This window comes from Miniopterus natalensis, chromosome 1 (genome assembly GCF_054644295.1).
Source record: "Miniopterus natalensis isolate mMinNat1 chromosome 1, mMinNat1.hap1, whole genome shotgun sequence".
Taxonomy (NCBI): Eukaryota; Metazoa; Chordata; class Mammalia; order Chiroptera; family Miniopteridae; genus Miniopterus; species Miniopterus natalensis.
In genome coordinates this window covers 194193260-194208552 of record NC_142081.1, presented here as the reverse complement: position 1 = coordinate 194208552, position 15293 = coordinate 194193260, and the positions used below count along the sequence as shown (strand labels likewise).

Here is a 15293-nt window from a genome sequence, read left to right as displayed (position 1 = left end):
CATCTGGGTTTTCCTAGCACACCCACCCCCGCGCACACAGGCACGGAAACTCTCTGCCTCCTTTCCCATCACCTTGCCATTCCCTTCACAAGTCCTAAGTTTCTCTCTGTATGTCTACACTGTAAAAGTACCTAGAACACAGCAAGTATTCAAAACAAAGATGGGGAAATAAGCAGATAAGTGAATAAGTGATTTGTATTCTCTAAATTAGCATTTATATGTATTAGGCAATTTTAGAAAATACTGTGGGGTGTTTTTGTTTTTTACTATTTGCTGCAGTTTTAGACTCACACAGATGAAAAAATTAGCCCTTGGACAAAAATCTGTTTTTTTAAGTTAGTAAACAGGTTCAGTAAAAGATCTTAAATGACATTTCTCTTTACTTCAAAGTACAATCACTAACTACATGTTTTACAGTACTTGCAACCCTTGCAGAAGCAAAGTGCTCTACAATCATCAAGTGTCTCTCGCTCAAAAGGCTACGTAAAAATGTCATAACATTTACCAAAAACGAGCAAAAATGAGTAAGGGCATTATGTATTAGAACAGACAAAGCACACACAGAGGAGCCCAGTTAACAATAACTTAGATTAACATGAATGTCCAGATATTCTCCCAGCTCTTATAACGAAAGCCCGAGGTAGAGCACTACTCACAGAAAGGCCATAGGGGTAGCAGAGTGAATTCATGCTATTATGAGAGATACTTGAGCCTAGAATTAAACACAAGTCTACTTTTCCTCTAGGTTTCCCTTCATCTTAGCAGTGGACAAGAAAACTGCTCTAAAAGGAGATATCTGACTTCCTTTCTTGTGTTTTAAGCACTAAAACTTCTACAGTGTTGCTCTAAGAGACTAAATCAAATTCTCCTACTAGGCCTAATGCCAACACCCTCTTTCATAGGAAACAGGATCAGAAAATTATGATAACTGTGCATAAACAGTGTTAATTCAACTTTTCTGACTTTCTACATTTTACACACATACAAATGAAACCCAAGTTTCACCAAAATACCTCCCTTAGTATAGGCAATGTACTCTAATACTCTTTCTATTATTTTCTTTAAAAAAAATCCTAATTAATTTCAACTTATCATAGGGGTTACCCATCAGTAGTCTTGTAATGGATCATCGTTTGAAAAACACAGATTTACACTTAAGTCTTATCAAGACCTGTAGGCATTTTCCCCAGAAGACAATTTAATACTCACAATAATAAACATGACATGCTTACAAGTTTCTGTGAGAAATGTACTCAGAAACTTGCTGCTTATTTCAATGTTGCTAATAAAGAAGAGAGGCTGATGTGTGTATTGAACCTGTCTCTGATGAGGTGACAGAATTATAAAGGGATGTTGTCACTGCTCATTATTTCTGTCACGGGAGGAGTAATAAGAAGGGTTAGACAGACAGATACCTCCCCACTTAGAAGCAGTCCCCTGGGTGTGCCCGTGGTTTGGCAGTGGGTTGCAGGCAAATTCCTCTGTGCTCTCCCCAGAGAAGCAGAGCCCAGAACTGCTCTAACAGGTGGAAGGAAGCAGCGCCCTTAGAGACCAGTGGGTGAACCTGACTGTGGCCTGCCAGCGCTGTCCTGTACAAGAACACGGCCCTAGCAGAACCTCCCTCCAGCGGCCTCTGCAGTGTGTCCTCACACTTCCATCTCATGGCTTATGAATGGAGGAAAAGGGAGCTTGGAAAAACAAGTTAAAAGTGTTCTAAGAAAGACAGAAGAATTAATTTTTTTTTTTGCAAGAAGAAGAAACATTACCCTCCACACCCGACAAAATCTTAAATAAACTCCAACATACAGAACAGAGGTGCTGCACGTCGGGGGAAGATGCTGCAGAGAGCACCCTGCACACTCCTCCATCTCCCTTCTCATCTACCAGTCCCTTGGCTCCTCCTCAGGACCCTAGAACTCCCTAGAAAAGCAACAACACAATAATAACTAAGCACATTCAATGACTCTGACCTAAGGTAACACATAGCTGCACTGTCACATTTGTCATCTCCCAGAACCTTTGCTAGCTCCCCAGTTCTCCACATCTCCCCCACTACGGAACTTCCTAAAACTCCAGCCTGTGACCCGCCCCCAAGGACCTATGTGAAGCAGCATTTCTCAAGCTGTCACTCTAAGCCTGACTGTCATCCTTCTACCAAACTGATGGACCGTCAGAAATAAAAGAGCATCAGCCAAACCAGCTCATTCTTGCTTCTTACTGTCCACCACGTCTCTTATACGTGACAAAGCAAACCTATAACACTCTTCTGATAGCCACTTTAACAGAAAGTATGAGAAATGTACTCAGAAACTTGCTGCTTATTTCAATGTTGCTAATAAAGAAGAGAGACTGATGTGTATTGAACCTGCCTCTGACGAGGTAACAGAATTACAAAGTTCTAAGAAAGTGATGGAAGTATAAATTTTATGTTACTATAAAACTATGAAAATGTTTTAATATAGCTAAAGCTGAATTATTTCTTAATTCTTTTCTTCTAGCAAAGACTGGGAAGTGCTGGGAGTCACCAACCCTAGCAATGAGGAGGAGAGGTGGCTTCCTGTCACCTCTGGCTGGTCCAGTTAGAATGAGACACAATCGAAGGAATGTGGCAGGTGGAGGCGCAATGCTGGTGTAGCTATGCTTACCCCACGGTGTGCTAGTCTCTGTGGGAAAGGTGAAATGAATTATCTTTTTCCTAAAGAGACTGTCATTTATGTTTTTAAATCTGGGGGCTTTCTGAGAAACTAAACCCTTAGAGGAGGCTGACATTAAGTAATTTATCATGCTGAACAGAAAAAAGAACTGCTTCCACTAAAACAACACTGAACAGAGAACTAAAGGCGTAAGTGGAGACGAATCCCTTGGAAAAAGTTATTTGGATGGGACACAAATGGAAATCGGATAAGCTTAATAAGAAGCAAAGTCAAGAATCATTAGGTCTTATACTAAAAATACACTCTTTAAAGCCTCTTCCTATATGGGAATTCCTACACCCCCAATATGTGTAATTACTTATGATTCAATAATTACTTATTTCCAATAATTTCAAAACTCAACTCAAGCTGTTCACTATTTATTTTCTGTATGATTAGCACACGGACATAACTTTCAAAATGATGTCTGGTAATAGAAAAAAAAGGTACCTTTTCCAATTCTCTTGGTATTCGCATACAAGTGTACACTCTTTCTCTTCTTTCTGTATACTTGGCCTCATTATGTTCAAGGAAGTACCCTCTTGTTAGTTCAGCACTGAGGAACCTCAACAATGAAAGCTCTACAGGAAAAGAAAATGACACAAAACAAAAGAACAGTATTTATCAAGGAACTTACATGCTAGCTAGGGCCACAGGTAGTCATGCATATACAAACAACGAGAGAATCAAGTCAAGTCATCTATAATTCTGCGTCCCAAACTGAACTACACATAAATCATTAGCAAAGATTGCTGAGAAAACTGCTGCTCTGTGTGGTATAAACTGAAAATTCCACAGAAATACAGAAGAGACAATTACTTATGAGCCAGAAGAGTCTGAAAAGTGTTTTGCAAGAGCCCAGCCCTGGGTCTTATAGTTTATATAGGACTATGAAGGCAGGTAAAAAGTGTACACAGCCAGTATATATAAAATGGATATATATATATATTTGGTTTTTTAAAGGAAGTCAAGTCATCTAACAGGCATTACTTCAGTCCAAGAACTACATGGGTGAGCTACGTAGATACTGGTGTAATTGCCTCAGCCTCAGAGATCCTGCAAAGTGTCTAGATAATGCCAGTTGCTAGATTAGGGCTTACCAACATGATGCTACTCATAGTGCAGGGGGAAGAAGAGAGTTCCTCTACCCTCAAGGTTCTATCAGCTGCTCTAATAATCTATCAAACACGAGAAGGATGAGAGAGAGTAACCAGGGTCAATTACATACATATGCATGGGAACCCCACCTGCATGAGAGGTTCAGAGATGCAAAGGGAAAATAGGGCATATATGATGACATTCTGAGCTGGGGTTCAGGTTAGGCACCTTGGGGCTTCAGAAGGTAACTCACATGTTCAGTAATTGTGTGTTTGCCCTGCTATGGAGATAGGTAAAAAGTTATTTCTGATGGCAGCTCATCATGGACCAGGCCCCTAATTTAAATCCTTCCAGATAGTTGGGGGGTGAGGTGGGGGGGAGAAGTTTCTCTTGAGCCCACATGGTCTTGGTTGCCTTTAGCTCAAAATAATCCACATACCACTGAGGTGCATCTTGGGCTGGCTCGTTCTGAACCCCTACAATAGTAAGTCATACAAAGTAGAACTTCAACCAGACCTGAAAGACCTCCCTGTCCCTGATCTTTCACTCGCCCACCTGTTTCCTCTGCTCCTCCACAGCAAATTCAGTCTGGCACTTGTCTCAGAGGAGGAAAGTAAGGCCAGGGGAGGCTGGCATTTCCCACTTGGCGACAATGGGGAGATTTGAGATGAGAAGCCAAGTTGTTAATGCCTGGTCTCGGCTATTTCCATCGTCTTACACTCCCTCACAGCCCATCGCCTCAGTGACCTCTCAGCACCCCTGATTTCACATACACCTCTCTCACTCCCTGGGAGGCTCAACTCTCCTCCAGAACCTGGGATACCAAAAGTTTCAAACTGCCCTCTTTGCCCTCAGCTGGCATTATGGTACTTTTACAAATGCAGTAGAGGTGTTCCTTCCCAAAAATTATAAACAGGGAAGGTGATTTCATGTGTGTTTATCTATATAAGGAGCTGCCTCTTATGTGAGGGCTAAGGTCTGCATGCATGAGGAAAAGAGTAGTCAAAAACACCCTTGAAGACTCAGAGGCAGGCTATGTCGTCCAGCACTGGAACCAATCGCTAACTCTTTGAATATCAAGTCAAGTGGTTTTCAAGTCAAGTGGCTTGCTTACTTTTAGTTGTTATACCAGGAAAAAAAAAAAAAAAAATCACATGCACACATTTTTTTAAAATACTGGATTCATAATCTATTTGGAGAGTGATACATGAAAGATATCTGGGGACTGAAACAGGTGGCAAGAAAACCAGACTCCCACCTCCTCCAGCCCAGCTCGGGGCCAGCTGAGTCATCAATGCGTTACGAGCATCAGACTTGCAGTACACTCACAGCCAAAGCCAGGCACACGATATGAACTCTGCTGTACACACAAACAGATGTTCGATTAAAAGGCCTTAGTATAACCGGGGCCATGGAGGGTAAAACTTTTGGTTAGGAACTTCTAGTCTGTTGTAGGCTGGCTAAAACCAGAACAAGATCTGCTGTGTGAAGGGGAGAAAAAGAAAGGATTTTGAGCTGCAAAGGAGAGCAGCCAAAACTAGTGAAAGAGCAAAAATTATACCAACTCCATTCAGTCAGATTTCTGATTAGAAAGAAAAGGCTCTCCTAATTGGCTATCTATAAATACCGGTGGTTTCATATAAAAACTGAGAAGTAACGGGACACAGAGAACAGAAGAGACAGCACTGCAGGAACTGTCACTGGTGCCAGCGAGCTCTGAGTCGCTTCACAGGAACCCTGAGCAGCGCCTGCCCCGGCCTCCCCACCTCTCCCTGTGGCCCAGCCGACTTCTCTGTCCTAAGGCTCTCAGGTGGCTCCTCTGGTTCGGTGCTCCATGTGCTGCATCCCAACAAGCAGGGGTCCCAGTAAAACGCTGGCCATCCTTCCTCAGTTACCTTCTCTCTTTCCCTATACACACTCTCCTTGGACAGCCTAAGGTTTTAACCATCACCTAAATCCTACAGTCACTGTATCTTTAGCTCTGAGTCCTGAGCCCGCATCCATGTTTCCAACTGCCTCCTGGGCAGCGCCACCTGGAAATCCCATACACCGTCACCCTGCAAACAGAGCTCGGCATGCTCCCCAGCACTCCCCTTGCCCGTGGCCCCCGACTTCAGCTCATGGCACCAGCAGGCAGTTCTATGCCGGAGGCTGACCGTGCCGCCTCTCCTCTCACCAAGCCCCAATGACTTGCTCTGAAACACTGAACCTTCCCCTCCTTTCCATACTCCGGCCTCGTGGGTCCTCACCCTCTCTCCAGGTCACTGTGAGAGCTTCCTGACTCATGCCCTTCCCGCCTGCCCCCCTCAGCCATGACCTGGCCTGGCATCGAGTCAGCAGCTCACACCACAGACAGCCTTCAACTCTGCAGCTCTGCGTTACCTCTAGCTAAAGTCCCACACTTCAACAGTGAGGACACCGGATCCCTTACAACTTGGCCCCTGGCTAGCTTTTTAGCCAAGCCTCACACCTGCGTGCCCTGAATCTCTAGGTCGCAAATCTCGAGTTACACTACTTTTCATTTCTTGAAAACACGTCAGTTGGCTCACACTCCTCGCTGGCCCGAGATTCCCTTCCAGTTTCCTACAGGTAAGCAGGCACAGACATGGCCTGCTCTGGAAGAGTCCCCAAGTGTGCCAGGTGAACCCACCCTCCTCAACTCGGTTCCCACAGCATCACCCCCACCTGTTCTTCCCTGTGCCCTAGTACACTCCTTTTCTTATCTGGTTTTCTCCTTTACTTTTGCATCCTCAGGACATAGCACATAATAGGAGCTCAACAAATGCTTGCTAAAATAATACATGGATCAGAGGGGAAGGCAAATCACAGACATGTGTGGCAGAGAAAAGAAAGAGAATCGGAAACCAGAAGTGGTAAAGGCAGGGATACCAGATTCTTGAGAAGAGAGCCGGTGAGCAAGACAGACCTGCTCTGTTCTAAGACAGGGAGCAGGGAAAGAAACTCCTGGTGCCTCTTTAGACACAGCAGCCATTGAAGATGAGTTTCTACTCTGTGTGTCTAAGTGACTGTCAAGGTGACCCAATAGGTGCCTGAACCGCCACCTGTCAAAGGCAGGCCCTTGCAATGCAGTCACAGCCAGTGAGTGCCCTGGGGTGTGGAGGCGAGACCTGCGTGGTCCACAGTAAGTGCAGTGAGGGAAGCTGGGCAGCCGGCTGGTATGTCAGTCCCATTAAGGAGATACAGAAATGGGTTATTACCCAATTTTAAATCAAAGAGATTGAGATAGCTATACCCTTGTTTATTCAGAAGTTCTCCTCCACAGTGGTGTTTCCCCTGATGAAGGCAGGTGCCTGAGGGTTTACATAAGAAGAGTTTTGTTATGACCCACAAGCAAAAGCACGGGACCAGAGATCAGAGGAAGCGGCCCTTGCACCAGCTCTGTCTCACATAGTCCTGTGACCCTGCTCATTTCATCTCCACAGAACAGACACTGAGGCTCAAAGCAGTTTTACAACACCTGCGACCTGCCTGCCTTCCCTGCAGGATGGCTGAAGGGCTGAGAGAGAGTTCACGTGAGAGCATATGAAGATCGCAAAGCATGATGCAATGTCTTGAACAGCTTACTATTAATTTCACAATATCTCTACATTAACCAATTCTAGCTGGTGGTTACCTAATGTTTACTGATGCTACTTCTGCAATCCTGTTTCCATAGACAAAAGGTAATCTGACAAATACATATTTTTCACAAACTATATGACCTATGTAACTACTTTTCTGTAAAAGTTTTACAAAATAAACCTATGAAAGTGTTTAAACTACATTATAAATAAAAAATTGTTGTGTACGGATTCCACCTCAAGAAATGCAAGAATTTTGGTTATAAACACCAACTTACATTCCACAATGGGGAATTTTAAAGTAAGCCCTTAAAAATCAAATCATAAAAATACGTTTTGAGTGCACAGTTCTCAAAACTGTGAGACAGATTCTATTGTGATGTCCATTTTGCAGATGAAGAAACCAAGGCATAGACAGGTTAAGGAGGCCTCCAACGTCACACAAGCAGCAAGTGGTGGAGCAAGAATTCAAAATCAAGCAGTCTATCCATACAGCGAGTGCTTTCTGGCACTGGATTACTTTAACTATCATTGTCTCAAGTGCTTTTGTAAACAAGCCACTGTGCTCTTTCTGGAAAACTGGGACCTCCTCCATGCTCCCTTTTCTGTGCTGCCATAGCCTGCGTTTGCTTCTAAGAAGTTTCACTGTTAACTAGTAGGCTCCCTTACAGCCAAGGAGTTTTGTGAAAGCAGGTACCATGTATCCAAATCTTCCCAATGTCTAGTCCCCAGAGGGTTCTGAATCCAAGGGTAGTGTTTGTGTACAATTAACACCTTAATAATGGGCTAGGGAATGGATTTATAAGATACATTACAGCAACGCTAACAAAAGAACCAAGTTTCACGGGTGAAATATTTCAAAAGCTTTACCTTACTTCCTTCTCTCACCTCCTGGGAACTGGCCCTGTTCGAGGGGTCAGGATCCTCCCTATTATGGCAAGAGAGTTTATGAAGGTCTTGCACGTACTACTTCATAAAATCCTCACAATTCTGAGAGCGGAGGAGAGCAGATAATGGTGCTCACGTTTTGCAAACGAAGAAACTGAGGCTCACAGAGACTGGTCCAAAGTCACTGAAAAGGGGAAAGCTGGAAATAATACCTAGGTCTTTGAATTCCATGCCCAACGTGCTCTCTCCCCTATACCATAATCCTTATCCAGCATCTGACAATCTCATGGAAGATGATAACCTAGCACTAGAGCGGCTTCAGCCCATCAGAAAGAGCGGCCTGAGCTGTTTTTGTTTTTTAAACATTATTAGCTTTCTACAGGCTTGCCTGAACTTACTTGTCCTGTGATACTGGGCACAGTTGCCTGACTAATTATTTAGAAAGGCTACTGTTCTTTTACCTGTGGGTACCACTCTGCAAGAGTTCTGCTGGCTTACTGTACCTGACTTTTTCCATACTGTGGTGACATTTCACTTCTTCTGAGCAAAAGGGTCACTCACATCTGTCTTTATATTTTAAGAGCAAATTCTTTTCCAAAATAAAATAATACATGTGCTTATTTTCTGAACACTGACTTAACTGTTTGGATGTCAACCAATTTTTAGTTCATTCATCCAACTCTTGCTATAAAGAAATATCATTCAGTAAAAGCCTTTTTAAAATAGAAGTCTTTTACTGTTTAATTATAATATAAACAAGTGCTTCTACATTAGAAGAAATGTTTTGCCAACTGTGAATATTTAATATAAGATAGTACCAATCATAAATCCAAATCAGTTCATCTAGAGTATTTTTAATCAATATCCATCTCCTACCACAGAAATGCTCTGCGATCCAGTATCTTAAATCGAGAAAAAGTATAGTAAAAACTGCTTCTTCCTCACCCCTATAAGAAGAAATATTATATTTAACTATCTACCGAGATAGCTTGTTTTAGAAATAAGAAGCCAGGATAGAAAAGTATTAAAAGTAATGAGTCCTCGCAAACATACTTAAATGTTCAGTAGTATGTCTAAATATATCTTCCTTAAAATAGCACTGACCATTAAAAAAATTGGAAAGTAGTATTGGTTAACTGTTAGGAAAACATTACGAAACATACAACTCTCCATAGTCTTAAACAATGAAAAACTTTAATAATTAAACTTTACTAAGGTTATACTAAAGTATTGAACATAAGTTTATTACACAATATAGAGGCACATTCTTGTATAAGGCTAACCAGGAATCAATACAACAGCCTCCCAAAGTCAAATGCAGTAAAGGTACCATTTGAGTTTTTAAGACCCTCTAACTGTTTATATTTGGGAAGTAAGGAACAGGTAGAATATTCATGAATTGATAATATCATTATTCTGACATTCAATGCTACATAGTCTTTCCAAAGACCTCTGTTATGCAAGCACTCCCCAAACAGGCCACAAATGAGCTGCGAGGGCTGAAGTTAAACTTTTCAAAAAGCCAAGATATTGAAGTGGTCAAAGATCAAAATGAATAACTCTTCACTGCTTGTTTAGTTTACATGTGCTAGTTAGGGAATGCAAGGGAAAGCTTTAAAGCAGAGCACTTGTTTGTCAGCAGAGAAGTTAATTTCACCTTATCTGTATCAGGGCTGTGGTTACTCCAGGTAACTTCCCAGCCGGTTTTACAGTTACTTGTTTTCCTCTGTAAAGGAGAAATCAAGCATTGGTTCTAGAGCATGATTTCAGAGTCACAGCCTTTAACCATCCACTAGGATGAGTCTGGGGCCACAGAAATACTATGTAATATATCCTATGGAGGGTGAAGACTGGCTAAATAAAAACACATTTTAATAAAAATGTGTTATTTGTAAGAAGAGCTTAAGTTTTTAAATACACAAAACATAAGACATAGGAATATGAACAGTAAAAACCTCCGTGCCACTCGAAACCTTTTGTGGGAGTTGCTACAAAGGCAATCAGTTGGCTTCCCTGGGTTTCAGCCTTTCTTCCCGCCTCTGCTAGGGGTCTAGGGCGGGTAAAAGCCGAGAAGAGAAGCAACATGGTGGACAGCAAGCTTACGCTGTAGACGTGGAGAGTCGCCATTTAAAAAGAAGGGAACGAACGAGCCCCACAGCACTGTTAGGGGGAAACAACGCTGCCCACCCAGACCTACCGCGGCAGGCTCTTGCTCTGTAAGCAATACCCAGCCCTACGCACACCCCAGCACCTGCCCTGTATCAGCAGCTTCACCCTCACCAGCAGGTGCTGTGCTTACTTATTTTACAGCAAGTCTTCTACTCTTAAGTCTCCATGGTCACTGTAGCCAGTTTAGATATTTCAGATACTGTTTAGTAGTGCAGTTATGAAGCACAGCCAAATGTATTACGCAAGACTAGAGTCTACAAAGCAACTCAACAATTGAACTGAGCCAAGAACAGGTTGCCTAATTCTTAGTCCAAGGTTGACTTGCTAGACCTAGATTCCTAAATGGGAAAATTCTATACAGAAACTCTCCCATTTAGAGCTTCTACAGATGATCAAGTGGGAAACAAGCACGAATACATGGCAAGGTGTCTTTATTATCTGATATTATGTCATACAGGACTAAAGTCAAGTTCTAGAGCCACAATTTTCCCTTTACACATTTCACTTCTAACAATTATCTGCATAAATATATCAAGAGTCTACTTACAACTGTGTTGACAGAACTTGCCTCTTGTTTGTAACATTAGCACTAAGGAGGTCTTATCCCTATCAAGTAGGAAAAAAGTTATTAATCATATTTTCACTGGTATATTACTTCCTCTTTTTGTCATTCAGTTGAACGTTTTTTTAAAAAGGACAATAGATGTTGGCATTATTTTTAAGAGTAGGGAAAAAAAAGGCAGCAGATGACATGAATCTGCAGTTCCTAATGACAACTATAGAGTCCAAGACCGGTGACCACCTCAGGCCACAAAATACCCAATGACCATTCTGAGAGAATGAAACAGGATGAGGGTAGGATATCGACTTCTAACTATGTTAAGGTGTAAGTATTGGCAACCGAGAAAAGTTTCAGTACATTGCTAGGCAACATGTAAGTAGGAAAGGAAGTTAAAGGAACCAAGTGATCAAAAGAGCTTGAAACGAGAAACAAAAAGAAAGCCTAGGCTTGATGGATACATGAGTAGGTATATACAACTATACATACCCACACTAATATTCATACATGTCTTCTAAACATATAAAGGAATGAGGACAGGTATTTTAAAAAACAAACCTCAAACACTGTGTACTGAATTACTTCTCTCTGATGGGGAGAGTTTAGATAAGCACCTAATCTATACGTTCATTTACAGAGTCCTAGGCTCTTAGGACAGGCCAGCAAATGTCTTAATTTGTAAGAGCCTTTAATTCCTTGGGAGAAAGGCTAAAGGGGACTTTGGAACTCACTGATGGTTAGGTCACCAAGACACCAATGGAAAGACAAAGGCTGTCCTGGTTTGGGGAGGGGGGACTAGAGAATCAGAGACAGCACCAGAACATAAAAAATAAACAAGCAACACCTTATGTACAAGCCCCTAGGCTTGGGAGACCCTTGATTCTGGGAGAAATGCTTCTCACATGAGCTAGACGGTGCCACTCAAAGGCCCTCTGAGTACCTCAGGCCAGTCCTTAGGACAGGTTTGTAAATTCGGGACAGAAGACAAAGAGGTTACAGAGCAGTGGAAGGGAGCAATGCTGGAGGGTCAGGGTGACCGCAGAAGCCACTCAGCAGCCTGGGTTTTTAAGACTGGCTGAAAGAATTCTAACTTCCAACCAATGGCAGGGTGGGCAACGGCCATGGCAAGAGCTGTGTGCCAAGCAGAGCAGAGACAGACGCTGGGGGAAAAAGAGTAAGGGGCCCACGAGGAAGCCCAAATGGAACAACACTGGCTGGTGACTCCAGCCGAAAAATTCCTGGGATTCTCACCGAAGTCCCGATCCCCAATTGCTGTCACTGTCATCTCTCCTCACATGTAACTCACAGAATTGGGGAAACAATGAGGACTACCCCAACAGCTAAAGCTGGACACTTCTCCCTGATAAGGACGTTTTTGCAACTATGGGTTAAGAGCTCGGCTTCAAACACGTTAAGTAAATCCTGCCCAGCAACCCACGTTGATGAAGAATGGGTGTGTGGCGTGATGAAGTCCACGGAAACCCAGGGTACCTGGTATCCAGGCCCATCCGGGGAGGGGGTGAGGGGTCAGCCCAAGGGCTCAACATCTGGGCTCATCCAGAGGCTCCTAACAACTTCATTTTCTGTGTAAGCAACACACACACACACACACACACACACAAGGGCTCAACATCTGGGCTCATCCAGAGGCTCCTAACAACTTCATTTTCTGTGTAAGCAACACACACACACACACACACAAGGGCTCAACATCTGGGCTCATCCAGAGGCTCCTAACAACTTCATTTTCTGTGTAAGCAACACACACACACACACACACTTTTACAATGCTGGCTTTCCCGAAAGTCAGAAATATTTGCAAGAAATTACAGAGACACCTGGCCACGCTTATTTCTATTTGCCTCCGAGTGCTTTCTTTCTCTTTTTATTTACTTACTGATTTTGAGAGACAGAGAGAGCGAGAAGCACCTATCTGTTGCTCCACTCCTTTCGCGCACTCCGCGCTGGAGTCCCGCACGCGCCCGGACGGGGACCCCACTCCCCACCTTGGCCCGGGGCGGGTGACGCTCCGCCCGCTCGCCGCCCGGCCAGGGCGCAGAGCTCTCCACGCCCAGCCCGAGCGAGGAGCAGACAGCGGGGCGGGCGCCGCCTTCCCGAGCCCCTGCGCCCGGCGCCCGCCCAGCGAGTGCCCGGCGGCCGAGCCCGGGGGCTGCGCGTCTGCGGGCGGTCACTGGAGAGGCCGCCCGGCGCCGCCTGTACTTACTGTTCCCAGGGCAGGGGCGTCTTCCGAGCCCAGCCCGCGCCCCGCAGGCTGCACCCCTGTGCTCTGAGACGCCCCAGCTTCGGCCATCAGCCCCCGACTGCCACGTCCACCCGCGCCCACCCGCACTCGCCGCACGAACAGCGGCTAAAGCCCTTCTGGGCGCCAGGAGCAGTTTTTTTGGGGGGGGAAAGGGGGAGATTTAATGTTGGGGTCCGGTTTCCGTTCACAACTCGGGCTTATGTAAGAATTAACATGCTGCGATCCCTCTACGTTCAGGGAAACACATCTCAAGGGGGAAAAAGAAAAAAGAAAAACCTTGTTTTTTCCCTTTAAGCCTCATACGCAACAGCAACATAAACACAAACGCAGTTTTTAAAAAATAAAAATTCTTTGGAAACAAGAATACAGCCCGGTAGCGGAAAGGAATGAGAAGGACCTGCCGAGACCGTCTCTGACAGTGGGGTTCGCAGAAGTGCCTCTTTCCTCTGCAGCCATGTTCCCCGGCGGCACAAGTTTCGGTTCAGGGAAAGTTCACGGGCTGCGGGGCGCGGGGCGCGGGGCGCCGGGGCCGGGCCGGGGCTCAACTTCCCGGGGCCGCGGCCGCGGCGGGACCCCGGGGGCCGAGGTAACAGGTCGGGCGGCTCGAGCTCGCGTAGAAGCCCAGGAGTCACCTTGGCGCGGCGGCCACTCGCCGGCCCGGGCTCCGCGGGGGCTCCGGGGCGCTCGCCGCCGCCGGGCACAGGCGCCCGGTGCCCCTCGGGGAGGGAGAGCGGCGCGGGGCCGGCGCCCGGGCAGCCCGCTCGGGCCACACCTGGCGGGCTCCGCGCCGACCCGCCCGACGAGCTGTCAGCGCGCGGAGCCGCGGGAGTCGGGGAGCGGCGACCCCGCGCCCCCGGCCCGGCCCCGGCCCGGCCCCGGCCCCGGCCCCGGCCCCGGCCCCGGCCCCGGCCTAGCGCCGCCCGCCGCCCGCCTCACCTGCGCGGCCGCGCCGCCGCTCCCGCCGCCGGTCGCTCTCGTAGAAGCCCAGCGTCTCCGTGCGCTGAGGCGCCGGCGGCGGCCCGAGCCCGCCACCGCCCGGCTGCTCCGCGGGGCCGCCGCCGTCCCGCTCCGGGCCGTCCGCGCCGCCACGGCCGCCTTCTGCCGGGGCGGCCGCGCCGCCGACGCCCGCCATGTTCCGAGCGCAGACCAGCCCCGCCGCCTCCCTCCAGCCGCCCGCGCGGCCTCCGCCTCCCGCCGGCCCCCGCCCCGCCTCGCCCCGCCCCTCGCCCGAGCCCGGGCCGCCGCCGCCGCCGTCCGCCGCCCGGCGCCCGGCGCGCTCCAGTGGCGTCAGCGGCGCCTGCGAGGCCGAGGCCGCCGCCGCCAGGGCGGCCGCCATCTTCTTCCGGACCTCGGCGTGGCGCGCGGGCTCCTCGCCGCCGGGCCGCGCGGCCGGGGACGGCGGGCGCCCGCGGGGCTCGGGGCTGCGGCCGGGGCCGGGCGGGGGCGGAGGGTCGGCCGAGGAGCCCCGGGGCGGCGGCCGCTGCGCCCGCTGCGCGCCGTGCGCGGGGTGCCCGGCCGGCCCCCGGGAGCCCCTTTTGCAGGCGCGGTGCCCGGAGTGCGCCGGCGCCGCCCGCTCGGCCTTGGCACCGGCCGTGCGCCCCCGGCGCCGAGCGCCCGACTCGGGGTCCCCGACCCCCGCCAGCCCCGGCGCCGCGTGCGCGCTGTTCGGGCTGCCTGTCTGCTGCATGTTCGTGGCCGCCCGTCACATTCCCTGCCTCTGGGTCTCTGTGCACAGTTTGCAAAGCACTTGGGCCAGAGGGAGGCTGCCGCCCAACAGGTGGGGGCCGGAGGCACGCGACGGGCCCGCGGGGCCGAGCCCGGGAAGCGGGGCGCTTTGTGCGCCGAGCGCGCCCGGGACACACGAGGCTGCCCTGGGGGCCGGGACGGCTCCCGGCCGCCGCCACCCGGCTCCATCTCGGGGTGTCCGGGGCACGTGACTTGGCGCGAGCGCGGGGTCGGAGCACCTGCCCCCGGGGTCGGGCGGGAGGCTGCCCGCGAAGCCGCGGGGACCCGCCACCGCTGCCCCGGGTCGCCGCGCTGCA

The 15293-nt window shown here is 48.1% G+C and overlaps 1 protein-coding gene across 1 annotated transcript in view; it reads right to left on the bottom strand.

Moving 5' to 3' along the window:
- Positions 1–14938, bottom strand: part of TAPT1 (transmembrane anterior posterior transformation 1) — a 52546-nt gene extending 37608 nt beyond the window's left edge. The window contains exons 1-2 of the mRNA XM_087828183.1: positions 14188–14938; positions 3144–3274 (exon numbers count right to left, since the gene is read on the bottom strand). Coding sequence (XP_087684309.1) covers positions 3144–3274; positions 14188–14938 — 882 coding nt within the window. The remainder of the gene's footprint in view (positions 1–3143; positions 3275–14187) is intronic.
- Positions 14939–15293: the final 355 nt, after the last annotated feature.